This window comes from Musa acuminata, chromosome BXJ2-7, assembly GCF_036884655.1.
Source record: "Musa acuminata AAA Group cultivar baxijiao chromosome BXJ2-7, Cavendish_Baxijiao_AAA, whole genome shotgun sequence".
Classification (NCBI taxonomy): domain Eukaryota; kingdom Viridiplantae; phylum Streptophyta; class Magnoliopsida; order Zingiberales; family Musaceae; genus Musa; species Musa acuminata.
Genome location: NC_088344.1, coordinates 31,011,393 through 31,039,255, shown reverse-complemented (window position 1 = coordinate 31,039,255; position 27,863 = coordinate 31,011,393). Strand labels below are relative to the sequence as shown.

Here is a 27,863-nt window from a genome sequence, read left to right as displayed (position 1 = left end):
GCCATGCTACGACTATTATCTCATCGGCCATGTATATCCTTTTGATTAATTCAAGGAGCTCGAACAGCTAGCTCAATCATTCACACGTGGACCACCTGATTTAGTTCATTATTTGGTCGGTCAACTCCAAAACATCAGTCAACCAACGTTGAACTGGTCAAACCGGATAGAACGAGTCTGAAATAAGCCCTTGTTTATATATAGTCACACTATACGTGACACTGCCGCAGTATCATACGTGTTGGGTAACCTTGTAAGTATACATGGTTATCATTCAGGGACGCGAAACAATGATATATATATATATATATATATATATAGAGAGAGAGAGAGAGAGAGAGAGAGAGAGATTATATTTTGTGGTGTTGCGTGTTGCACTTCTAATCGGGGAAGTCATTTCATGTTGACGCGACGCTTGTGCAGTTGAACAGGGGTGAAAGGGAAAACAGTAAAAAACAAAGGAGGAAGGAGGCTGTAAGCGTGGAGGGGTGGGTTTAAGTAGGGGTTGCGGGGTGGTTTAGGGATGGGCTTAAGGTACCGGGACCAGCCGGTGGAGGAGGCCGTCAGGCAACGGAAGAGAAGCATCCAGTGGCACTCTACTCCATCCCAGAGCGAGAAGTGAGCTTGGAGAACAGAAGCAAGAAGGGGAGGGGGGAGGGAGAGTGTGTGGGTGCGTGTTACCACAAATGTCTCACGTTACAGCAGAGCGTGGTGTGGAGAATTGATGGTATCCACACTCTCTCTTATCCTCTTCTACTCTTAAGGCTGAGCTGAACAGGAGGGGGAGAGAGAGAAGGCGGAGGAACCGATCCGGAGATCTGACGGAAGGAGAGCCGGTGGGCATGGATTTTGACGACCATGATGAGGGGGAGGAGGTGATAAGGATGCCGGTGGGTTCGAGTTACGACAGCCCCATGGAGAATTCGGGTCGAGGAGGAGGAGCGAAGATGGGCGGAGGGGAATCGGCGGCAACGATGGCGGCGGGGGGATCAGGCCACCGGAAGGCATATGGCTGCGGAGGCGGAGTTAGGTATAGGGAGTGCTTGAAGAATCACGCGGTAGGGATCGGGGGGCATGCGGTGGACGGGTGCGGGGAGTTCATGGCGGCGGGCGAGGAGGGGACGCTCGACGCACTCCGCTGCGCCGCCTGCGGTTGCCACCGCAACTTCCACAGGAAGGAACCCGAGGGAGGTGGCGCCGGGGCGGGAGGGGCCACCGGAGGTGGGGGTGCAATGGAGGTCGCCGGATACCACCCTCAGTTCTCGCCCTACTACCGGACGCCGGCGGGGTACCTCCACCACCACCACTACGCCGCGGCGGCATTCGCGTCGCAACAGCACAGGCCAGCCCCGCTGGCGCTGCCGTCGACGTCAGGCGGGCACAGCAGGGACGAGCAGGAGGACGTGTCGAACCCGATGATGGGGGGCGGCGGAGGCGGCATGGTGGCGTCGGGGTCGGGGTCGAGGAAGAGGTTCCGGACCAAGTTTACCCCGGAGCAAAAGGACAAGATGCTGGCCTTCGCGGAGCGGCTGGGATGGCGGATTCAGAAGCACGACGAGGCCGCGGTACAGGAGTTCTGCGAGGAGACGTGCGTCAAGCGGCACGTCCTCAAGGTGTGGATGCACAACAACAAACACACCCTCGGTAAGAAGCCCTAAAGCTTCCTCCACTTCCTATTATCTTATGAAAGAGACGATGGGGATCGAGTTAGGGAGGTTTCTTCTTCTTCTTCCTCATTTCTTTGGTTCAGTTCTTCGGTCTGCTAGTTAGCTGTTCTTATTGTGATCCCCTGGATCTATTGTAGTTCTGTCGGATGCCATCGTAGCTTCTCCTTTGCTTCATGTTTTAGTTTTGGTTTCGGAACGAAGCTTGTGATGGATGATGATGATGATGATGATGAATGGGTTGGAGAGTGAAGGTTGTATGATGGTGGAGGAGAAAGCGCCATTGCTCGTCACCTTGGTGGTGATGTGCTGTAGAGTCCAGTGTTACCACATGGGACATGAGTGGGGCTTGGAATAGGAACACAGTGAAAGGTGATCATGTAGAGGAGGAATGATGTAGGAAATCTGATTTGCCATAATGCCAGTCATTTGGGATCCTCGATGATGACTCCATCAGCAACCAGCACGAAACTGCTGAGGAAATCTTAAAGATGGCAAAGAAACGAAGAAGAAGAAGAAGAAGAAGAAGCAGAAGAAGAAGAAGAAGAAGAAGAAGATATCATGAAAGTTAGAGAAACCAAATAATGATGTTCTATGCCTCTTCCAACGTACAAAAATAATCCTACCGTATGAGTTCATATAAATAGCTAAGGAGGATTAATCATGTTCCTCGTAGATGATCGAGTATAATCATAACATCGATATTTTATGAAACAAATAAAATAATATCATCCTAACACCATAACTATTTTGAGATGTTCATCTTAAAGCCTACAAGGAGGAAAATTCATCTTACAACCAACAAGAAATAATCGGTGTGATGGTGGCAGTTCATGCACTTTGTAATTTGTTTCTTCGTCTCATGCATCAAAATGATGTGGCTACTTGAATCATCTTAGAATATTTGATGTAACTCAACATGGTTTACACAATGTTTGGAGTACAAAAATCAATGGAAGGACTTTTAAAAGCCTTGAATAATGATTGTTATTATTCATATTTTCATATCCATCATGAAACTCTTGATAATAATACCTATAATCGGAGTGGTCATAATGATCATGAGGAGAATTCAGCGAAGCATCAATAACAAGTAACAAAGTTCACCAAAATACTACATAGCTCGAGACAGTCTCCACATATTATTATCTCATCTTAGTTCTCATGCAAGACAAATCGAAGTATTATATTTAAGAAATATCATATATATGCAACAACAATCGTAAGTTTCATTTTGTGGGATTAGATTTATGGTTCTTTTGTTGCTATTAAGATATATAAGAAGTTAAATACTTAGTTAAGTTTAGAGTAATTAAATTATTATTTATAATTTATATTAAAGTATTTTAGGTTTTTTACAATCTTTTCTCATATAGTATTAACCTTTTTTTTTTTTTACTATAGTATCAGAAAGTCTCTTAAGCACAAGATCGTACTATTTTAAATTATTTATACTCATTATCCTTTATTGAAATGATACAAAATTATTCACGAATAAAAATATTTCTTTTCTTATCTTTCCTAATAGTTTTACACGTTCATCTTGACGTTATCTGACAACATAAACTTTTTATATATATTATTTTTTAATTACTTCATACTTAGATTCATAAAATATTATTAATTTCATAATTATCTTATATATTTTTTTAATATCTAATGATCACATATGACTCTTGATGTTCCTCGTCATATAACTATTAAAAATAATATATTCATTGATCTTTTTGTCGTATTAAATAATTGATCCAAGATACTTAAGGATTTTTTTCTTAAAGAGACTTTTTGTCTATCTAATTTAATTATATTTATTTATTTTTATAATAATTAAAATTATATTTTATATATTAAGTTTTAGTTCAAGTCACCTTCTTTTTCATCATATTCTTAAAAATATTTATATTATCATTTTTAAAGTTCTATTAGTCCTAGTAATTTTTTTTACTATCACTTTCTTCTTTTATTTTCTATAATAAATATCTAATATCATCAACATATATTGATTCATCAAATTTTTGTTATGTATAAACTTACAATTCTTACAAATAACTTTATCTATCTTTCTAGTGAGAAAAAAATATATTTGACTATAGTTATGATCACTCTTATAAGTAATCAAATATTTATCTCTCTTCTTAAAATGGGTATTTATAATCATAAGATCATATGAAGTTGAAAAATATAAAATTATAGTATTATTTTTATTTCTCTCCATATAACAAAAGCCCTCGTGCCTCCCTCTATATTTACTATATATTTTTCCTATATAATCATTCAAATTTCTTTCAATTATAAGTTTTTTAATTATAGACATTCATCGAATGATATCACCTAAGCTTTTCCAAAAAATTTTTTGGTTTGATGATCACTTAAGAGACATAACCACTAATGATATTCAAAATATATTGTCCTTCCACAAAATTTAAAATTATAATTCTATATTCAAATCTTTTTATATCTAAAATATTATTCTTAAGATCCTAATCAATAATAATTCCTACACAATCTTTGTGTTTAACTTTTATAGTATATCAAACTTTAAATTTAACACTATTGATCTCCCTATATTTTTTTTACTGACTTAGTCTTTTGTAAGAATATAATATTTATTTTTTTGATGTTTATCATTTTTATTTTTTTAAGTTATATTTTAAATTGCTAATCAAACCATTATATTCCTCCAAAAATTTTACACAAATACACATATATCCCTTCAAAAAATTTATATTTTATTATATTAATAATTATTCAGAACAACATTTTAAGTACCTAATATACATTTTACCACTTTCAAAAATAATTTGTCCCTACATGTTTGTTGATATTCTTGGAGGGTAATATTAATGTTAATTTGAGTATCAACTCATGGAGATTAATTGCAACAAAGTACTTATAATTTCAGAAGAATATGCATGCATAATATGGATTTAGAGAGGAAAAATAAAAAAAATAATTAATTTTGATAGAATACATATATATATATATATATATATATATATATATATATATATATATATATATATATGGAGGTGTAAGAAGGAAAGTGGAGTGGGTGGTGCATTAGATGCCATGCACACAGATCTTATTTGGAGCATTGCACATTAAATTTATTCCTCCCACCTGGTCCCACTTTATGGGCATAGGATATTTGGTGGGGACTTGATTGACCTTCTACTCTCTCTCTCTATCTATCTCTTGGGTTGAACGGTGAGCTGCTCTCTATCTCTCTCCTTCTATTCTCTTTCAACCAGTTCTGTTGCCTTTGGCTCTCTTTTGGCCCCTTTGTGGCGTGGGATTCACTCTATCTTCCAACTAGGCGTTGGCATGTGATAGAGACGCCGTTCGTGCTCATCGAGATCTTCACCTGTGTAGATCTCAAAGCACCGTCATCGTCTTCCATCTCTCGGGCTATATATATATATATATATATATATATATATATATATATATATAAAATAAAGTCATCAAACCCTACTAAACAATCTCTTCATCTTACTAATTTTTTTTACCTCAATAAATGATATATATTTTTTATTAAAGAGATATACTTTAGAGTTAATAAGATCATTTAGTCTTATATTTGTTAATACGTATGGGAGTCAAAGGCTTATAAGTCCGTCAGGTCTCTCTTATCTTCATAGGTGCTTTTTAGAACTCACATGTTTTGAAAGTATAAAATCGTACGAGTACACCCATCGCATAAAGCGGACAATTGCTCGCGAGTCCGATCAACCAAATGATCCCTTATTAGATTCACGTTAGAAGGAAGACCCGAGGTTTACACCTCGGTCGAGCAAACTTGCTCCCGAACTGGCCGACCAAATGAGCTCTTTGTACCGTCTCCCACCATTGTTAGCTGTCCAAAGGTAAGCCTAACTCGCATACGATTGCTCGTTCCACCAAATCCAACTGTTTAGATTGGTGGATTCGAGTCAAAGATCTCCACACCTGATTAAGACATACAAGTGGAAGACCCAACTAGTTTGATCAAGTGGGTCCATAATCTTTGGACTTCTCAACCAAATAGTTGTCCTTGAATCTTGGTGTTGGAATCCTCATGTCGATAGCAAGCATAAACAATATCTTTGGTCAGACTTTAGCATCTTATCACTAGCAACATCGTCATCCGATCCGTCACTATTGCTGAATGTCCATATGACATGCATGGACTTGAAGAATTCCAACCATATGATTGTCCAATCGAACAAGCAGATAGTGACAACACTGAAATGGTAAGACCAAGACAATGACTTTGTGATGATATTGATGGGCAAAAATCCATCTAATTTGAGAGGGATGTGACTAAAACAAATGCATGAGAGTTCCTCACATAAAATAAAGCCGAAAGCAAGAGAGAGAGAGAGAGAGAGAGAGAGAGAGAGAGAGAGATGATAATTAAGTTTTTATATTTAAATAATATTTTTTAGAATTCTAATAATGGGGAAGATAAGTAAGTAAAAAAATAATTAATTAAGTTAAATCTCCGATCGATCGAATTAATTCATGAATAAATTCTTTAGGTACATATAAGATTAAAGGATGATTCCGACGCTTATAATAGTGACCCCCTTTTTAGATGTAATATTTCTTTTAATTGAATCATATTCAATCAAATTAATTTTAAAATCTTATCTCTAGTTTTATGACCATAATATTATATGTAGCATTATCAAAATTATATAAAATTCTTTATATTTAAGGATCGAGATACTAAAGAGATCAAACTATAAGGATAATATGTAATTAGTCCTAAAATTTTATTTTATTTTTACATTGATATTACTCTCATCATCCCTATTTTATTAATTATTTTATTAATAGGTGAATCAAAACATTCTTTATTAGAATAAATATAAGTGACTCAAATACTAGTTTGAGAAAATGACATCATTACATTTACAAGCAGTAGCAACTATTTTCCTTTTATATCTGTGTTGTACTTTTGATTTCAATTTGTCTTGTTATATGGTTCATCCAATCTAATAATCATTTTGGTAATTTCTATCCTCATTGATTAGTATATCTTTTAATACAAAAAAGAAAAATTCGTATCTTGAGTTAACTCAAAATCCCTTTTACATTCTCTTTCATAAATCCTACATATTTATGTATCAATCTCCTTAAATCTTTTAGGGAGAGAAAAATCTTTACAGCATTCAAAGAACTTTTTACTTCATAGTCATCAGAATTTAAAATCACGTATTAATGCTCAATTTTTAATGATTTTTTTGGACAAAAATATTTACAATTCCTAATTCTTTGTAGAAAAAGCAAATTATATATATTATTAATTAAATGTTTTTTTAAGTACGTACATGCCAGTGAATGAATGACTTGCTCGCTGCCCTGTCGCAGACGTGGGAAGCATTATACTGCCAGTCCTCACGAGTCGTGACACTACTGAGGTGGCTGTTATTATCGACCACGCGCCATCAAATCGACATCATTACACTCATCCCGTTCACAGCAGCGACGAATGCTCTTAGTGGTAAAGCGGGCATCTCGGTGTTTTCTGTTCGGAATAACACGGCCGATCGGAAGAGACGATAAGAAAACTAAAGGCCGCGCGACGTTACGAGCCCGCCACGTCGGACACGCTGTCGCAGAGCCCACCGCCACAACCGCCGCCTGTTGGCCGCCCGAAGCGCCGTCACCACCTCAGCCATCGACGGTCGATCCCCTGCGGCCGGCGCCAAGCACCTCCCTGCAACCTCTGCGACAGCCCTCGCTGCCTCCTCCTCACCCCTATCCTCCGGCGCCGCCCGCGGGTCCCATAGCTCCTCGAACCTCCCGTCCTCCAGCAACGGCGTCGCCCAGTCCACCAGCGACGGCGGGCTATACTCCACGTCGATGGCCTCCCGCCCGCTGAGTACCTCGAGGAGGAGGACGCCGAAGCTGTACACGTCGGTCCTGGTGCTGGCGTCCACAGGGCGGACGTAACCCGGGTCGAGGTAGCCCATGGTGCCTGCCGGAGGTGGAAGAGACCTGTCCTCATCGCCGCCCGGAAGCGGCAGCCGAATGGCGAGCCCGAAGTCTGCGAGGCGGGTCCGGCCCTTGGCGTCCAGGAGGAGATTGGCGGGCTTGACGTCGCGGTGGACGACGCGGAGGGAGTGGAGTTGCGCGAGAGCAGCGGCGGAGCGAAGGGCGAGGCGGAGGCGGCGTGAGAAGGGCGGCGAGGGGCGGAGCGGGTCGTGCAGGAGGTCGTAGAGCGAGCCATGCGGCATGAGGTCGACGACCGGGATGCGGGGGGACGGTCCAGAGGCCGGCGTAGCGCCGACGAGGTTCACGAAAAGCGGGCTGCGGGGGAGCGACGAGAGGAGGTCGATCTCGGCGTCGGTGGCCGAGGGGGAACCGGAGGAGGCAAAAGCCAAGGAAGGGAGCTTGGCGGCGGCGAGTAAGCGCCCTTGGTCGAGCGAGGCGCGATAGACCGAGCCATGGCTGCCGCGGCCGAGGAGGGCCGAGGCTGAGAAGCCAGAGGTGGCAGCGTGAATCTCCTCATACGTGAAGACCCGGTGCTTTTGGCCCCTCGTCTGCACTTCTTCATCTTCCTCTTGGTACGAACTCTTGCAGCAAGCCAAGGGCCTCATCTTGAGTTCGGAGACAGATTACCGAGGAACGAGGAGTTTGCGGCACGAAATTTGAGGCGTGGGGGAGAAGCGAAGAGATGGCGTGCCGGCGTTGAGGAAGGGATGTCTGTTTCGTGTTCTCCACTAATCCCTGCGTCCACAACACGGGATTGTGCCTCCAACTAAGCTTCGAAGTGCAGCAGGGGAACCACGGCCAACGCTTTGCTACACTTGGGCTTACTCTACCCGTATTGTCTACCATCCATTTAATTAGTTCAACTCGGTAGGCCCATGATCCTTCGGTCACGTGATGTCTCGTGTGGGTGTCGCGGAGAGTCTCCTCCCTTGTTTGACGCTCGTCCAACTCCACCTATGCATTGGTTTGACCGTTGACAAATAAAAGTCGAGTACATGGAAAAGTCCACAAACTAATCTCCTTATACGGCATCCGACAAAATACTCGTCTCCTTTGGAATCTATTTTTGAACAAGATGGAAAAGTCTACCAGCGTTGACTTTTCTCAGCACAAAAATGTGGTATCCATGTTTGAAGGAAAGAAACAAACATACATTTGACTTGCTCATTTTGGCTGGCGAGAAGCTGATTTATTGGAGTCTTCTTCGAGACCCAATTTGGGGGTTTCTTATAGAGAAGACATTTGGGGGTGAAGGTGGTGATCGATGGGAGGGGAAGGGATGAAGATATCGCAAGAGCACTCAGACCGATGGACGATGTTTCGTCACTCATCGCTCTGAACATAAACTTCATACCAAAATGATTACGGCTGTCAGAAAGCCTCATTTCTATTCTTCTGTAGCATCCAAACGGTGGCGAGGAGATGCTCACCTCTCTTCAATCAAGACGAGGCAGCCTTGAAGGAGGGTTCACTTAGGTATTCAGCATAGGCGAGAAGCTAAAAATAAGAGAGGCAGTGGAGGATCACAAGCTCACAGTGCTTCCATGTGATCACCTCCAAATGAAGTGGAGCTCATTTGTTGCTCATCCCATGCCACTGTCATCTCTTGATCCACACCTGGATTAAAAGTATCCACATGTATGGGCACTGTGAAGCCCAAATGCCATGCCACATTGCTAGATTGGATCTCAGGATGATGTACTTGATTATTAGGGCTAAGTAAAGATGCCTAAGGGAGGGAGGGAGCCAAAAAGAGAGAAGACAAGTCTGCAGGGAATAATTCCCTCCATCCTTTGAATACAACTGCTATGATCTTGGTTTAGAAGCTGAAACTTCCAAGAGTGGTCCACCCACAGTCCCACAGCCACCTAATAGACACTGTATCCTGCTCTGATCCTTGAAGGCCATATATGCTGCCTTCCCAAGATTTAGACTGACGAGGGGTGGGGGGGGGGGCTCTCTGGTAGCAAATTCCAGGAGTCTGAGCTGACAAGCAGTGAAATAGTAGGGTGACAGGCATTAGAAATACCATAAAACTATTTTTTAAGCAGATAATGACAAATGAACAATAATTCTCACAAGAAATCCACTCCCTGCTCTTTTTTCTCTTCACTTTCCATTCAGCTTTCTTTTTCTCTGGTCTGTGTTCACCTTTGATCCTTGAAGAGATTTGTTTCCAGGTTTCCTCGTTTTGCAAAGAAAACCAATACATTATTCCCCGGAGAGGTGTCTCTCTCCTCTCAGATTTATATGTTTGGCATTTCTCATTCTGATTTGTTCTTTCCAATCTGAACAAGCTAGTGGCATTCTTTCTGAACACACCAAAATCCTGCCTAACCAAACCAAAACACTTGTTTTTTTCAAGGTGCTAAAACATCTTAAGAGATCAGGTACACACAAAAACTCCATGACATTGATCATCTGGTTGTTTTCCTCCTCTTGCTAGCTGGAGAGAGACCAAGACATGTTGCATGTGACACAACAGTTGCATCATCACTCTTGTAGCTCAGGCATGCAGCATGCAACACCCCAACAGGGCTTTGGGGCACACAGGATACCGAGGAGACTAGGTCTTTGGCTGACTGCTTCCTCATCAATACTTTGTCTTGAATCACTTCATAACATCCCAACACCCCCTCCTACAGCACCCAACAAAGACAGTAAAAATTCATCCAAGGAAAGAAAACACCTCTTGAGCAACACAATAAAATACATTAATGATCTTTAACTTGAGGTAGTAACACTAGAGAAAGATAGTCTTTTGATCGAAAAAGAAGTAATGTAGACATCATTTTACCTTAGCTACATGACAGCAACAAGACAAGGCCTCCTCAACATCCACAATCTGGGTTTCTCCCAAAACCAACAGTGCAATGGCTGCAGAAATTGCTGAGGGTCTGAATGCTAGGAAATCAATGCCTGCATCCAATTGTTGCATTGTTAAGCACACATCCCAACCCACCTATTCTTGTGTCACACCAAAATCCTGAAATTTACAGCTATGCGCAAGAGATGTACCTCTAATCGTGCTCAGGATGAGTTCGGCAGATCGAGAAAGTGACAACTTGCTAGGTGCACCACAACCATTGAACTTGTGGAGGAAGAAATCTATGAATGAGAAAGGAGTCACAGCTTGCATCCTCCATTTGAGGGTGCTCATCACCAGAAGCTCCATTCTCTGAATTGTCCTTCCTTCAAATATATATTTTGCCTCACCAACCTATACAAGGCAATCCAGGGATGTTTACAACTGCTAATTTTGTGAAGAATATATCAGAGAATTCTACTCCTGATGTCTTCTCACCTGTAAATCCAGGGACAGAGGAACTTCAGTTTCCTCCATCTTGGCAGCCAAAGATAGGCAGGCCACAGATAATAGTTGTGTCATCCAAGCCTTGCCTTGCTGCAATTACAGATAACAAAAGAACAAGGAAATTAGGTCACATAAAGGCTATACTTGACATCAACAAAAAAGAGCAATGCATGTCTAATAGATCAGATTACAGGCACTGAGAGTGATTCTTACTGGGAGATCATAGGAAGAGAGGAACCTATCCAAGTAATTTACAGATAAATAGGCACTCAGTGGTCCAAAATTGTAATGAGCATGAACCTGTTCGACAAACCAGAAATGCCATCAATCCACAGCTGAGGAGAGGAAAAGAAGAATCAAAGCTTGAGACTAGAAAATAATTGTAAAAGCAAATACACAAGAAACCAAATATGCTTTCCCAAAACCACATTTCAGACAAACTATGCAGGATGGATTAAATAGAAACCATATTGTCTTAAATCATATACACAAAATTATAAGCATAGCACTCATTAAACTACTGGTATTTATAAGAGAAAGTAGTATGACTCTGGACATTACAAGATGCAGAAAAGGGCAGATAAATAGAGGATGAGATAAACAATGCACAAAAGATGGAATAAGTAGAAGAAAGCCTGGATGTAAGCATCATTATGAGATATCGGATACCAACCAAATCGAGTTTGTAACCCTGGTGGTCATCAATTTATAAGCAGTTTCTTTTTTTTGCCTTGTAAACATATCAACATATACACATAGATTGATCATCAAAATCAAGAAAAAAGCGAAGAAAACAATGGAATAATTAAGAAAAAATAAGAGAAAGAAGAACCCGCCTTCCAAATCCAATCAATAGCATCTCTCCTGATGGAGGAGTCCAACGCCCCAGAACACAGCCTCTCGCGGTAGTCCTTCCTCGGCAGATGCTCCTGCTCTCTCTCGACCAACAAGCTCAACAACTCATCCGACTGCAGGGGAAAACCCGCGAGGATATCCCCATAAAAATCGCACCTTTTTGGTTCAGAAACCCATCCAGGCCTATGCCCGCCCTCCTCCTCACCATCGTCGAAGCCCAGGATGCTGTCGTTGTCCTCAGCGCACAGGAGGATAGAGGAGGCGCAGTCACAACTTGGACTCATTGCTCAGTGAGACAAAAGAAGACCGAGATGCAGACAAGGTCGTTGTGAAAAGTTCACTCTAGAGAAAGGGGTCCCTGTTGTTCCTCCTCCTCCCTCCACCTCTTCTTCTTCCTCCTTCAAAGTTGACTTTTTTTTGGCACAGAAGATGAGTTCAATGCCAGTACTATTCCAGTGTTGAAGGAGAGGCAGAGGAGAGAGGTGGAGGGGTGTCACTGTTGCATAGAGAGGAAAGTTGAGCTTTTTCTTGAGAGATGGAGAGAGAGAGAGAGAGAGAGAGAGTATTTAGGGGAGAGGGAGACAAATAGGGAGGAAATTATTAAAAAAATATATTTTATTTATTTATTGCTCCATTAGAATGTGGGCTTTGTGGTGTGGGCTTCTGACTCTTTGGGGCTTGTGGGAGTGATGATGACTCACTAAAAAAAATGTGATGATGTGATAATTGATTGGTTGGAAATATTTTGGGTGATTAGATTGTGCATGATATGGTTGTAGAAACTATAAAGGCAAGATATAAGGAGAGGCTTTTGAGAGAGAGCACATCAGGGACCAACACAAAAGCAAGAGACAGAGCTTTTATGGCTTGGGAGATGCAAACCTGTGAAATTACAAAGGAAGACACACTTGTTAATATATTACATATTGGTTAACATGAAAATTACTTAAACTGCTTGCAATGCATTAGTATTAATCAATAGGCAAGATAAAATCAGTGAGGGATGCTAATTTTGGGGGTCAGTTTATTTTGAGATGGAGATTGGTTAATGGATTATTAAACTTTTATGAGTTTCCATGTAGCTAATTAAGTAAAAAAAAAAAAGTAGTAGTAATTTTTATTGGTTTATATCTTGTGGGATGAGATGCATTATCAAATAAATTCTCAAAAAATGTGCAACATCTTAATTACACCTTACATTTGGACAACCTTTGTAAGTTGTGATGGTGCAGCAACATAGGATAAGGGCTGTTAGGTCATTTCAGGGGTTGGGAGGAGCACAGCTCATCTCCTTGGGCAGTCAACATGTTTATTTAGGGGGGAAGGGAACATCTCTTTTGAAGGACCTTTCAAGTAAAGTTGAGGGCATTTGTGGAAAATGATATGGCAGGGGCTGACCAATAGGAGCAGGGCTCTGCTCTCTAGTTTGCTCTCTTTTTCTTGGGGATTTGATCTTTTTTATTAGGGTTTCACTCAGACCATCTAATTATCACCTTAATTTTCACACAGATAAATGAGAAATTTCTTTGCAATTGTTTGATGGATTTTTATTTTTCTTCTTCTTGGAAATGCATATGCATATGATGGGGAGCTCAAAATTCAGTGTTTCTGATTCAATTATGTGCAAACTCTTCCTTTATGGAGATTTTACAGCAAACATTTGACCATTGCCAATTTTGCTATGTGTAAATACTAAGGAAATTAAATTCTCATATTTTTTTATATAATTAAGTTGTTCCCCAATCAATTGAGAATTTCTGATGCTCTGTAAAACATGAGATGAAGACTTTTGGAAGAATTGGTCCATGGATTGATTGCATTCCCAAAATGTTAAGATTTGCTCTATCTCCATTGCCATCCCCTCAACAATTCAAATCTTTTTATACAGTCTACAAATGTTAGGTCAATTTGTTGGATTTGTTTTACCATGTAGTGCATGCTAAATATAGATATATATATATATATATATATATATATATATATATATATATATATATAATTAAATATATAATTAACTATATTTAGCATCCTGATTTTTATATTTTTGAAAGTTACGTTGACTCTTCTGACGAAAACACTAAATCTTACCATTGAGTAATTCTGTTTTACTTTGATTTATTATTGAGCACGTGCGATATTTCTATTAGTAGAGTTACAACGTGAGGAGAAGTAGAGTTAAATGTTTCACTTTCATAAATATAATATCAATGTAATTTTTAAAAATGTATCAACTAAAATACTAAAATAACTTATTACAAAGGTGATATGTAATTTGCCCTAGGTCATGATTGATTTGCCCTGTTAATAAGTTATATGCAAAGTCATACATCATTAATGTGTTTAGATGAGGTATTAAAAGACATATGAAACACTTTACATATGATTTGTCATTCATGCTGTTGGTTAATTAATCAAAATGAGAAATAAATGGAGATTTGTTTTAGGACAAATTCCTCAATGTTACCACATGAATTCTATTTTTCCAGCTACATCCACTCTGATTTAGCATTTAAAAGTCAGTAATATCAATAGGGTGTCCGGTTCCTATGTCTCGTTTCAGCCATCAATCAGGGAAGGAGTTCTTTCCATCGGTTGGTAGCGTGGGCCCGACGAGGGCAGAAGTCTTGTTTGACCAATGAGATGGTAGCCTTCCCTGGTTGATGGTTTGATTGAGGCAGGTGAAGAAAAATTACAATTGACTGAGATGGTAATGTAAAAATTTCATTAGATTATTTTACTCAAGACTTCCTCTAGTCACATTGGAAACTTCACTCTTTTTAGAGACTTCAGACCCTCAAAGATCTAAATTCCCCAACCAAACACAAAAATACCACATCTTAGATTGGGATTTGGAGTTTTCAAGTTAGATTTTTTAATATAATCAAACACAAAAATGGTATTTCAATTGGAGTTTGAATCTCCAATTGAAGTTATCTATGTCCATTTTCCTCTGCGATTAAATCCTGCAGCTTAGTTTGCAGCAGTCAACTGTTCTTCAGATGTACTCGGTTCTGAGACCAAGAATTAATATCTGCAGCATCTTGAGCATGGTCCACCTGCAATCTGTTTCCATGCCATCAATGAATCATGGTGTTCTTGCAAGTAGGACGGGAAGAACAGCAATGAAAGGAGAACTCGTTGAAGGAGACAAATCTTGCACCCCAATAGTAATGGCAGTGCTAATTGAGGGAAGATGTCACAGGCTGCAGAACTCAATCATATATACACTTTTCCCTGTGCAAGTTCATGAACTTGCAAGGGAAGTTGTTCCAGAGAGAAACAGCAAGGAAGCTACTCAAAGCTTTGCAGGGATGTATGCTTGAAAGCATCTTCTACTTTTTCAGATTTCGTCCAAATGCTCCTTCGTGTCTTGCATTCCTCCTTTCTCAATCCAAATCTCTTTATGACTCAGTTCCCATGGTGTCACATGTCCACCACAGATCTCCATGAGCACACCACCCCTTCTTTTGGTCGCAGTCATGGCCTTTGATCTTAGAACTAACTGGTAAGCACGAGTGTTCGTGGCCTTTTTCCCAAGAGGTGTAAAGGAATTATGAGATCCGAGCTCTTGGAACTGTCGCTAGACGATATATGATTCCTTTAACATATCATTGACCGAGCAGCGCATGATGCTGTATGCATGCTCGAATGATGTTAGCATCGGTCTTAGATCTCTATGAGCTCACGACAAGTGCAATGCAACTGCTAACAGCCAGAGACTATTGGAGGAACCTCTTTTCTTCAAAAAGGAAGAATTAAGCTTCGAGCATGAACAGATTGTAGTAAATCTTTTTGCATATCCATGTGATTACTCGCGATCAAACCTTTGAGATCTTTCATCAATATGATCGAATTATCTATGCACGCAGGAAGTCAAGCAGCACACATGAGGGAGGTGGTGGTCAAAGTGGACACTGGCATGGTGATTAAAGAAGAGGGCCTCGGGCACAGGCATCCAAGGTGCTCATGTGCTTTCTATGAGCTCGAATCCAAGGTAACGGAGCAGTTTAGTGGCAGAACACATCAAGGACTTCGAGGTGTTGCTTTCATGGTGGGTGCATGCAGCTTGCTGCTGCAGAGCACACTGGAACGCGCAGCTACTCAGCTCATCGCATTGAATCCGCCCAAACTCCAACGAGAGGCCGAAAGTTCATCTTGCAGACATGTGGGATCGAGGAGTGAAGTATGTCTCCGAGGATGCAGTTGGGGAAGGTAGGCTGCATTGGTTGCTCGCTTGCTTCTGCAACTTAATGCGATAGCTTACCCAATTGAGCTGTGGATTCTATTTGGACGGAAACAGCCAGAAGCTAACATTTCGTAAGGTAGTCAATAGATTTTGTGCTCATCTTTAACATACTATAAATAAACAACTGGTTTGCTGGCTTCTTCCTCGCATTTTGTTCTTACGATGACTTCACATTCAAGCCTGATTAGTATCTTCATCTTCATATATTTTGATTTCAGAAATAGAATTGTGGAAGTCAGAGCAGCAGTCAGCTCAGCTTTGGATGTAGAAAAAATGATTTGGAGACGCATGCAAAATTAAACTGAGACAATGCCTCCTGCAATGACCCAAATTACTTTCTGAGTCTGATAAATATTATTAGTAAGTTAAGTTTAAATATACATTAAACAATATATAAGGACTTGAATCTGATACCCGTCAATTGTTGTATGTGTACTCGAACATGAGACTCATCAGACCCATTGATCAAAATCAACAGATCAATTAAAATGAGAAGGTTTGGACCAAATAAGTGGTAAAATCAGATGGTGCAAATATTTTCTATGTTTATTAGATTAAAATGAGAGGGTTGAGACCAATTATAGATGCATATAATTGCTCATTCATCATGAACTAATTACGATTTTAAAAACTTAACTTGAGGTACTAATTATACACTTTGATGAATACCAATCCAGTCGGTGTCAATATATTAACTAACTATCGATACGATACATACCAAACTATATTGAGCCATGCCAAATATACCGACACATGATATATGAGAACTTACGAAGATATCACCCATACTTACTGTCCATTCTGAGCGATATATTATGGTACGATAAACCTTGCTTCAATTACAATAGTATCGAGGCTAAACACAAGTTAAAAGAATTTGGATGCTCAGGAAAGGTTTGAATAATTTGAGTCACCATAATATTTTTGCTAAGTTAACTGATGGTTTCGAAATCTGTTATCTTCCAAAGAATTGGAAGCAGCACAACTGCTCCAAACACAAACAAAGATTTAGGCATTACATCTCATGGAGTTACAGGATTGATCTTCACAATAATTTGGATATTACGCGGCAAGAGGTCCAAAATGCTGCAGAGGCTGCTTTTAATAACACTGGATTTTGGTATATGCTGAAAGGAAAAAAAAGAGAGAGAAGCAGCAGTTAGTAGACTGCAAAGTGGCAGACAAATATTTTCCTGTTTAACAAAAAAAAGAGAGGCTTCTTGACCTTTAGATTTGACAAAATTCCAGTCTATAGAAGTAAAATCAGCAACATAATGAACAGCAAAACAAACCAACAGCACTATATAGGTTTCAATAATGCCTAATTTAAGGTGGCATAACAACTAAAAGCCCAGTTTTGTAGATAATCCAATGTGGGAAGGCATGATTGGGGACTCGAAGCATATCAATATTCCACAGGCTTGGGTTAGTGTTGAGTCAAGTGCCAGCATCTGAGAATCTCTTTAAATAAAAGCAAACCTAGGGAACACTGCATGATTTTCGGTACATTAACCAAGATCCCAGCATAGTCACATCTTGATCATCCTTCTCTAAAATATTCTCATCTATTCACAACCATATCTTGATGATCATCCAACTTCTTGTTCATCTCTCATTCACTTGCAACAAAGAACACATCAAACATACAAAATTACAAATGAATGACTTAGTTAAAATCACTAATTAAAGAGCTATGATTCACAAGTGACAGATGATGAACTGAATTAATTAGCAAGCTAATTGGCAGTGAGAAGTTGAAGCAAGCCATAGAGGCTTCTGAAATAGAAGTATCTTTCAATAAGCTTCCCAACCAGCTGAAGAAGAGCAAAGTGATAATTTGAATTGAAGAGGACATCGAAAGATCAAGCTGCAAGTTGCTACTGCAACATCAACGACAACAGCACATCTGATCACCAAAAAGCAAAGATGATCCGGGGATACTATAATGTGTCAGGGTTGAAACTTAAAACATAACCTATCTTGATTTTAGAGAGAATGTAAACAGGCCTAATTTTCACCAATCTACGCCTGGTTCAATCCCCAAACAGGCACTAAATAAGCTTGTTCAACTCTATTATTTGTTTCATAGCTGCTTCAACTGAAACCCTCTGTTTTCATATCTCAAAACTTGTAGAAACGAGTTCTTTTTCTCAATAATGGTGATAATTCATAATACTTGTATACAAAGCCATAGCCCATGAGCAATGTAACGTTAATCAGATCATGGTATTACAATATTACATAGTAGATATCAGCAGCAGACAAGGCACTGATACATAGGAAGCAGTCATATATTTAGTGCTTCAATGCCAAAATGTTTAGAACAGTGCAGCAACTTATAGAAAATTAAGAACATACAAGATTAGTTTGCATAGTGCATACATCTGGTTTATGAAAAATTAGGCAAACTCACCCAATAGCAGTTGCACTCCAGGATGCAACATTGTAAACAACTTTGCTTCCATCCCAGGCCTTACGAAGTTTACTTTTCTTCTTTTTGACAGAAAATGTTTTGCAAAGTGCTGAAGGAAGAAGCATGACAGTCAAATTTTGAAATTATATATATATTTTATATACTTTTTAATAGCCAATGACTTATTAATAAGTAAAAGAATTGACAGAAGCAAACTAGATAAACCATCATATTCTAGTCAAAGATCTGACCTTTTTGTAGTTGATTAGGGGTTAGATCCTGCAAAATGGAACTGCAATATATGAAGTTCAACATATGCATAATTTGTGTTGAACACAAAAGAAGAACATGATAGTAATGAAAAAGCAATATGAAGTCCCATGCTTGGTTGTCGATACACATGTGCCAAGCCAAGCAAGAATTGAACCAGTTGTAGTGACCATGGAATAGCAACTCAATTTGGCATAACCAGAGTAAAAACTGGTACAAAAATTCTTGGTAAGGAACAAATTGGACCAGCTGTTAGTACGTATCTTCCTTGCATTTATAGCAGGAACATCATTCAAAAGGAAAATTAGGCATGCATATGTTTTGATGCAGACATGCATATACATTCAACATCCATCTTATTGATAATAAACTTCAAATGGCCAATCTAAAATACATGTGCTCATTTCTTTTATCAATAGTGCACCAATTCTAATGATAAAGAATTGAAACAATTGCATGTGCTCTACAAAGAAGTGAAGTAAAACCAGTTATGATTCATTGACACAGCTTAGTGCACCAATCCACATTGTAGTTGGGTAATAACAGTTTACATTTGCTGCAGTATTTGTTTATGCATGGGTGTTGGCATGTTGAACCAGTTATGCTTGTTTCTTTTTAACATGAGTCCTCATAAGGCATCCAACAAAGATAAGATACTAATTGGATGGTCTTTTGAAGCTTCAACCATCGGTTACAAGGCTACTTGTGCAAAATCATTAAGAAAAAGACTGTTTCATAGAAGGCTACGTACTTTGGTTTGTTTTAGTGACAACAGGTAAGCAGCCATGAAGGATGCAATCCCATCTACTATGTCTTCTTGCCTAACAAGTACATAGTCATCTTGTTCTGATTCATTGTCACCGTTGACATGCTCATCTTCCCAAAATTCGATAGCATTAACGAAATCCCAAGAAGCACTATCATCAGCTGCAACATATAAATTGAGTCCAATTCAACAATAAACTGATATTGTGATCCAGAAGACCATAACGTGATTGAATAAGAAAGCAGTTTTTTTATCATGGAATTTTACAGTAGCAATAGAAGGTATCTTGAGCCTAAGGCATACCAGAAATACGATGAGGAACTGAAATTTTGCTGTTCCCAAGCTTCTGAAGAAAGTCAGGTGATTCAACTCTAGATTTGAGTAGATCACAGAGCTGCATAACAAGAGCAGTTACTCTGACTTTTCGATGAATGCTTTTGAAGGAAAATTTTGATCTACTACATGATATTTTAGCTGGATGATGGCATTTCAGTTCCAGATGTATCATTAGAACATGATTTGTAGTTCCCTTGCTTATAGGTTAAATAAGAAAGTTTAAGCAATTTATATAGATAAAAAGTTGTTAAGCTTCAAGTTTCCAGCATACAAACAAAAAAAACAAGCTTAATATGCATAAATTAGTTATAAAATTTTGGTTACACTAATCAGATGATGCCATGAAAGCATCAACATTCAGTCATCTTTCAAGGATCAGAGACACCTATGCTACTGGAACTCTAGGACTACAGTTAGATATTATCATGCAGGTGCAATCCTGCAGAAACAGCTTCTTAGAGATAAAAAAACTCCGTTAATACACTGCTAACCTGCATAGCATCTTTGTTGGAACATTTCACCAGGCCTCTTTGATTTTGTATAAGATATGCATACACATACTGAATCAAATTGTTAACCTAGTAGTATGAATCTACTTTCCCACCTCAGAAATGAAAAAAGTATAGATTTATCACGTTATGCTCATGGTGCTCATCAACAAGCTGAAACATTCCAACTATTTGGGATTTTGGGGTTGGTTACATGGACTTCTCCATCCCTTGAGCTTTGTACAAGGTTCATGGATGAGGATGTTACATGCAAATTTGGTGATCAAACTTCATCAAACACTGTAAGAATGTAGTAGTAAAGAGCACAGTCGCCAGTAACAATGACTGCTTCGGACAAGGTTGATTCAAAGTGCATGAGAGCATCAAGATCCTGGCCTATTTCAGCAAAACTCTTGCTTGCAGGAAATTGCCAATAAACTTATACTACTACGAGTGCAATTTAGGAAAAGCAATTGATCTTTCAATATTCGCATAGAGATCCAATACACAATGGCATATCGCATCAAGATGTCAAACAGAAGTAATTATGCAATTCTGACCTAGATTGGCATGCATCTCAGGGAAGGATAAATAACATTTACTAGATCTTTCCTCCCTTTTCCATTCTTTTTCTAATATAGGTAAATAGAATTCTCATATAGCAGTCTTCGAACTGATTGCAAAAGCAGAAAGCAATAGAATCTAAAACCATATGAAACAATAGAACCCACAAACCAAAGAAAGATCGGAAATTGGAAAGAAATCCCCGACCTCATAGGTCTCGTAGTCAGCTGCAGAGGGCGAGGCCGGATTGGAACGATCCCCGGCGTCATCCTCCTCCGGCACCTCCTCCACCTTCTCCATGTCTGCATCTCCGGTGGGATCTCGGCCGGGTTCGGCGTCCTGGAGCAGCTCGAGGGCTTCCCGGCACTGCTCAAGGACCGCCTGGACCGTCCTCCTCCTCACCCGCATCTGCTCCTCCTCCGCCTCCATGACGTCGGAAACCTAGGCAGGGATCTAAACGAGAGGTGAAGAAGAAATCACATATTTAGAAGTCGCCGAGGACAATCGAGGGACGAGAAGGAAGAAGGTCGCAGGGGTAAAAACTGCTCCTTTATTTCGCGTTGCTTCTTTCCTTGCTTCCCTTCACCGCACCTACTCGTCGCCCCGTCGCTTCCGACGTGTTTGCTTTTGGGTGCTGCGGAAGAATGGAATTAAAATATGAAGCCCTCACCACAAAGGCCAATTTGACCAACGATCCTCTCCAACTATAACGTGGCTCAAATGGTTTAGAATGCGGCATCCAAACCGTCCACTCATCCAATTCTCGCAGGTTCTTAAATTTCAACTGTGCGATTATAATTGGGTGATATGGTAATTGGACAGGATCCTAACCCATTGGACCATGCCATGCTCGTGCGTTAGTAATTTTGACTGAGTGAGGATTTGCTGTTTTCCGTTTGACAGGGAACAGCCACGGCCTTTTTTTTTCCTTAAACCAAAACAATTATATATATATTTCTCAGTGATTTTGGTATTTACTATTCTAAAAGATATGCTTACATAACTAAGAAGATAAAATATATGGTTATCATCATCAACTCACAATCTTGAAGCTTGAATTGATGATAATAATACCCGTTCAAGATATATCAGGTATTTATATATTCTTCCTAAATTAATATTATGTGTCCTGTCCTTCTAAATTGAATTTTAGGATATTAGGAAATAAATGATAGGTGACAAAATATGGTAAAATCATAAGAAGTACTTTAGGTATTTATGATTTTTATTTTTTTTTTCCTAAAATTCATAGATAACTATGGATTATAGCAATTAATATTTTTTTGGACGGTATGATGGAAGTGGCATTTGAAGAAATTTAAATATTTAAAAATATATATGTTATATTAAAATTTCCATTGTAATAATATATGTGTATGACTAATAGGATTATATGTGATATAAATATTAAAAGAGGATTAAGAGAATAGATCCAAATTTTTAAGTAATGATAGAGTCCAATGATATAAATTAGGCTTAACCCATAATTAAGAAAATTTAAATGTTTAGTTTAAGCAAAGTTAATTCTCTTATATAATCATACGTGGAGTGTATAATCTTTGAATAAAATAATTAACATCAAAAAATATATGTGAGCTATGCTTTTTATAGATTTTGTATTTGTGATCCTCTCTCTCTCTCTCTAAATATTTTCTATTTGATCGTTGACCGCTCGATCGAGTCTATGCGATGCATCCGTCGAAAGGGTTCTGAGTTCGGATCCCTCGCAGGCCTTTCGTGTGGATGAGGAAGATGGCCCAATGCCATAACCCACGAGGACGCATTGCCGTCCCAGAAACGAAGAAGGAAGTGCAGGCAGGATGATCTACGGGGCATGCGAATTGGGAGGAGATGATTACTCACTGTCGAGTGAGAGAGCTACGGGGCTGGTGGATGATCTCTTCTTGGAATGCAAGACTCAGTGAGTGGCACAAAGGGGAGGAAGGGAAGCCCGAGCGCTCGATGGGAGTGCCTGTCCCTCTCTACGGGAGGCTCAGGGAGGAGGGAGGAGGGAGGAGGGGGAACACAAGTCCAAGAAGATCAGCAAGCGAAACAACAAGAGCTTTGCTCAGATTGCAGGATGCCATGGTGGTGATGTTCCCCATGGATCAGAGCCAGCGTGTACTCATAAGGAGAATTGTGATATGCTTTATCATTTAGTGTTTGCTTTGTTATGTTCCATCAGAGTAATGTTGTTCTTAAGTGACCGTAGTAGTTTAATCAGATAAGATATATTATTACTATGATTGAATTTTTATTATGGACATCGATAAATTCACGTACGATAGAAATTCTTAAGAGAAAACGTCGATGGAAGGAACTCTCTTAATGAATTATCCTATATCATTTTTTTCTTATGGACCTATTAGAAACTTACGATGATATACGATAACATATATGAGATTATAGATCTTTTATCGTGTTTATCTAGTTTTTTTGTTATCGCTCTTAGTAGAGTAAGAAGAGTAAGATTACGAGGAACCAAAATAAAAAGATAAAATTAATAATACTGTGATCATAAATAGTAAAATAATACTTGAGATTATAAATAATAAAATAATATAAATAAGATAATATGTTGGATCAAGACGAATGTGACTGTATTGACATAGACATAACTGATTTTACCTAAGTTGTGCGACACCCTTGCGTGTCCATCATCAAATATTAGTCTCATCGAAACCTCTCATGGTTTCTTAGGACCTACAAAAGAGAAAACGAGTTAGAGAAAGCGCCTCACTCGGGATCCACAAGCAAACATTTTAGAAAATTCTTCATAGCCAATATAAATTACAAACAGACTTTACAAGCTTTGAACGAATGCACAACAAAAGGTCTAAAATGATCCACTACTCGAGTATCTCTCACAAGAGTACACATGATACAACCTTTATTTACAAACCTAAAATGGTCCTCAAATCCAACTAAAATTGGACTGTTAAGCATTTGACTATTCCTCTATATATTGTGCAAAGCATGAATAAACAAAAAGACATGAACATACATAAGTATTATATCAAACATCTTGTTTATAATTTTATTCGTTGATAGTATATGTCCTATTAAATTCTAAATATTATTCATGGATGCATGGAGGCATTTTGATGGCTAATGTCAAAGTCCATATTTGTTTTATATATATAGTTTATTTGTTTCTTTTTGGCAAATCACCATGAACACTTTGTTGGTGGCTTTGACCATTTTAACTATAATGATTCGAGATTGCAAGTCGTATATGCTAAGTCTCAACAATACTTGGTTCAAGATTTTGGTGCACAAGATCTAAAATTATGTGAACTAAGTTCAGAACAATTTAAAGTTAAAATAGTTGCTCATTAATGTGACTATAATGAGACATTCCGAAGGTCGATAGCTTGATTTCGATTCCATATAGAACTGAATCGATTCACGTCGGATCAATTTCAAGTTCCTGGAACTGATTGTTTCAATTTAGTTTCAAACTAATCAGACAAAACAATCAAATATCCCTCCGAATGATAAATTTAATTAAAGAAGCATTTGAGAAAAATTTTAAAATAAAAATAAAATACGTCGTACCAAATTAAATGAGTATTTTGAGAAAAAAGAAATAAAAAATGAAAAAAATAGTTTTTGTTTTAAAGTAGAATAGAATAGAATAAGAGTGATAAGCAATTAAGGTAGAAAATAATTTTATAGTGGTTCGGTCGTCATGATCTATGTCTACTCCCGATTCCTCCTCCGTTGAGGCTACCGGCTTATTGAATATCCAATAAGATAGGGGCTCCGGCGGATATCTCATATCCGAACCTCTACTCATCACAACGCCTACCATATATGTGTGACTCTCTAGACCCAATATCGAGCTAGTCATGAGTCATACCTGTCAGTTTTTGTTAGAGGAGGGGGTGTGGAATTAGTGCTAATAAAAATATTATGTCGAATCAAAACTTCATTTTAATTTAAACCTATATCGAAAATGCATTAATCGTAAAGAAGGTGCGAAGAGGAGTAAGCAGACAAGTGATTAAGGAAATGCAGAATAGGAATGACAAAGTAGATATTGTACCGGATTTATAATGGTTCAATCATCGTGACCTACATCCACTATCGATTCCTCCTTGTTGAGACCACCGGCGTCCACTAACGGTCTTCCTTCAATAAGCGAAGACTACCACCTTTTTATAATACCTTTTTCTTTTTTTGAGTTTATGAGACAACCCTTACAAACCTCACACATCTCTTAGAATGATCACAAATCTATAGAAAGAGGACACTTAAGCACTTTTACAATACTTTACACCTTAACACTTCAAGATTTTTATTCACAGTTTATTTTTTTTTTTCTATGTAGGAAAGAGTATAGTATTTAAAGGCTCCAATGACTTAAAAAATGAAGCCAAAATGTATCTCATCTCGGGTTTCCGGGGTATTAGCGGTACCATCGCTTGTAGACTGACATTGGGCTGTACTACCTCCTGACAAGGCCTCGGAGATTGGGTTCTAACAGTACCATCTCCTGACAGCATTAACTGTCGATGGTACCACCGCCCAAACCACTTGGAAGGTCGAGCATCAGGCAATGCCATCACTTGATGTGGCTTTGGGTCATTGAATGAGCCAAATAGCAGGCCCAATTTAATCCTAATTTGGGCCCATAATTAAGTTTGTAGGATTTCTCCAAAACGTAACTCAAATTAAGATATAACTACATCAATTAAGGCTAAAATAATTATAATCAAGCAGTCTAGTTGTCCGACACGTCAATTGTGCATCCGAACTCTCGACGAAACTTCCGACACACATCCGGTGAACTCCCGACGAGCTTCCGACGAACTTTTGGCACATCGTTTAGTTATTTAACGTATCGTTCGATCCTCCGGCATGTTGACTCCTGCAACATTCGTTCTCGGTGTATACTCCGATTCTTTCGACTCGATATCCGATCTTTGACTTCGGCCCAACGTCCGATTCTTCCATAATTATTTTGTCTTTTCATATGTATTAGATTATTAATTTATTGATTAATTTATCATCAAAATTCGAGATTCAAAAGTTTTTGTTATCTTACTACTTATCTATTTGGTACTTAAGGGAGGATATGGACTCACAAATCATGAATGATTATCCATTTGGTACTTAAAAGATGGGATATGGATCACAAATCATGGATGATTATCCATTTGGTACTTAAAGATCGAATAATTGTTACTTTCATGATATTAGCAACACATGTAGCATGAATAATTGTTACTTTGATATCAGAAATTCCTTCAATCTACCCTTATATCCTACCCGAGCAAAACCTTACAAAAGGGAGCTTTTAAAAGATGAAAAAGGTAACTCATATGTCAAGCCCTTAATTGCATTTGGAACTATCTTGATTTCAAATTCATGTCGATGTATGCTTTCGCAACAAGAGAACTTCCCCAATGCGTGAATCAGAACAGCAAGAACAAGACAAGCATCATCATCATCATCTAGTAAACCACTCCCCCTCATGCTGCATGCATCTTTTCCTTTGCCATTTGACACATAGAGAACATTGGTATGAGACAAAAGATGTGATTTGCTATTGGTCTCAAATAATTGACTTGTTTCTCCAAGTAGGAATGCCACCTTTTGACTCTACCCAATGCCCACAAGCACTCACCAAACCTTCATCCTGAGTCAATACCTTTTCTTTTGACACAGACGGGGAGATTGGAAACCTCACGTAAGCGGACAATTTGTGGGTATTTAGAAGAAACACCTAACACACCCAACTCCATCAATTGGCAACACCACATCGACACCATATGACAACATGGAAAAGCCTCGCTTTTCCTCCACACTGTTTGTGGTGTTCTTTTCTCCTCCGGAAGATTCTCCATGAGACTTTGGGTGCAATTGCAACTCAAATGGCAAGCTTGCAATGGGGTTTGGCAGGATTTTTCAGACTTCAGCCTGATGTGGGGTTGACATGTAAGCCTTGGAAATGTTGTGACCATGACACCAAGAGTTGGAGTGTCTTCTTTTCCATGGATTGATTTGTGGTAATGGCTTTAGATGACTTTTGAGAGAAGATGGAAATGAACCCATCATGGGCCAGACATGAAATTAAGAGCGACGATTTGTGGTCAGCAAATTCTTGCTATACAATAACTCCAATAGAGAGATGCATTAATTATATCACATGAATTTTACATCATATTCATAGGCTAGTGGCTAAAGATTCATGTTCTTATTTGAGTTGACTTATCTCATGAAAGATTATATACTTTTTAATATTTTTTTAATTATAAATTATAATTAATTATCCTAATATCTCGATCATTATATTTTTAAAAATTATATTTGGATCCATATACTTAAAATATTTAACGATGAAAATATCGCATAAACTCTATGGTATTTCTGTCAACAAATTCGATGATACGAGGAGAAATAGAATTAAATATTTATAGAGATCTCAATATAATTTTTAAAAAATATGAATCAAAATATTAAAAATAATTAATTACGAGAATAATTTATATTTCCACACCAAACGATCAGGAAAGGGAGCTTTATGGCATGCGCCACCTAATTCTTAAATGTTAGGTACGAATTCAGCTTATCAAAAATAGAAAAAGCTCATCAAATAAAGTAAAATCATCTTAATGGCAATAGGATTTATTGCTCCTCTCCTCCTTGCAGCGCAGTAATGACCCTTTTTAATGCCAATCGTTCTTCCGTTAATTGGTGCGATAAATGACACCCACCACTGTCGGAAATGCGTCCTCTGGAAGCCAAAATTGCTTCGAGAGAACGCTTGGGAAACGGTGCGAAATCATCGCCGTCAGATTTCCAGCAGATCCACTGCGGCGAATTGGGTGGGCCCCGGCCTTCGTGCCACCGTCATAGGAGGCATGTCGTGTTCCCTGAGGTTTGTGACACAGGCAAGCTTATTCTGTGGGGGGGAACCACACCATTCGCTGTCGGCACGTGCCACGTCGAAAGTCACGC

The 27,863-nt window shown here is 38.9% G+C and overlaps 4 protein-coding genes across 5 annotated transcripts; 1 reads left to right on the top strand and 3 right to left on the bottom strand.

Annotated features, from left to right (window-relative positions):
- Positions 1-545: 545 nt before the first annotated feature.
- Positions 546-1,841, top strand: LOC135616205 (zinc-finger homeodomain protein 2-like). The gene has a single exon (XM_065115397.1). The coding sequence runs from the start codon at positions 843-845 to the stop codon at positions 1,656-1,658; it is 816 nt and encodes a 271-aa protein (XP_064971469.1). The 5' UTR covers positions 546-842; the 3' UTR covers positions 1,659-1,841.
- A 5,068-nt stretch (positions 1,842-6,909) lies between these two features.
- Positions 6,910-8,437, bottom strand: LOC103992227 (serine/threonine-protein kinase-like protein At1g28390). The gene has a single exon (XM_009411851.3). The coding sequence runs from the start codon at positions 8,249-8,251 to the stop codon at positions 7,220-7,222; it is 1,032 nt and encodes a 343-aa protein (XP_009410126.2). The 5' UTR covers positions 8,252-8,437; the 3' UTR covers positions 6,910-7,219.
- Positions 8,438-9,643: 1,206 nt separating this feature from the next.
- Positions 9,644-12,347, bottom strand: LOC135617564 (cyclin-D3-1-like). Its single transcript, XM_065117926.1, has 6 exons — positions 11,796-12,347; positions 11,173-11,259; positions 10,951-11,049; positions 10,665-10,866; positions 10,444-10,565; positions 9,644-10,285 (listed from the first exon to the last, which is right to left on the bottom strand). Exons 1-6 carry the CDS (start codon positions 12,096-12,098, stop codon positions 10,064-10,066), a joined length of 1,035 nt encoding a protein of 344 aa, XP_064973998.1. The 5' UTR covers positions 12,099-12,347; the 3' UTR covers positions 9,644-10,063.
- A 4,589-nt stretch (positions 12,348-16,936) lies between these two features.
- LOC103992225 (uncharacterized) lies at positions 16,937-21,536 on the bottom strand. Of its 2 annotated transcripts, XM_009411848.3 has the most exons (6): positions 21,105-21,535; positions 19,813-19,903; positions 19,495-19,670; positions 18,725-18,752; positions 18,474-18,582; positions 16,937-17,187 (listed from the first exon to the last, which is right to left on the bottom strand). In XM_009411848.3, the coding sequence occupies exons 1-6, from the start codon at positions 21,324-21,326 to the stop codon at positions 17,106-17,108; spliced, it is 708 nt and encodes a 235-aa protein (XP_009410123.2). In that variant the 5' UTR covers positions 21,327-21,535; the 3' UTR covers positions 16,937-17,105. The 2 variants fall into 2 exon arrangements, with proteins under 2 accessions (XP_009410123.2, XP_064973995.1); XM_065117923.1 differs by lacking the exon at positions 18,725-18,752 and having other exon boundaries at positions 21,105-21,536.
- Positions 21,537-27,863: the final 6,327 nt, after the last annotated feature.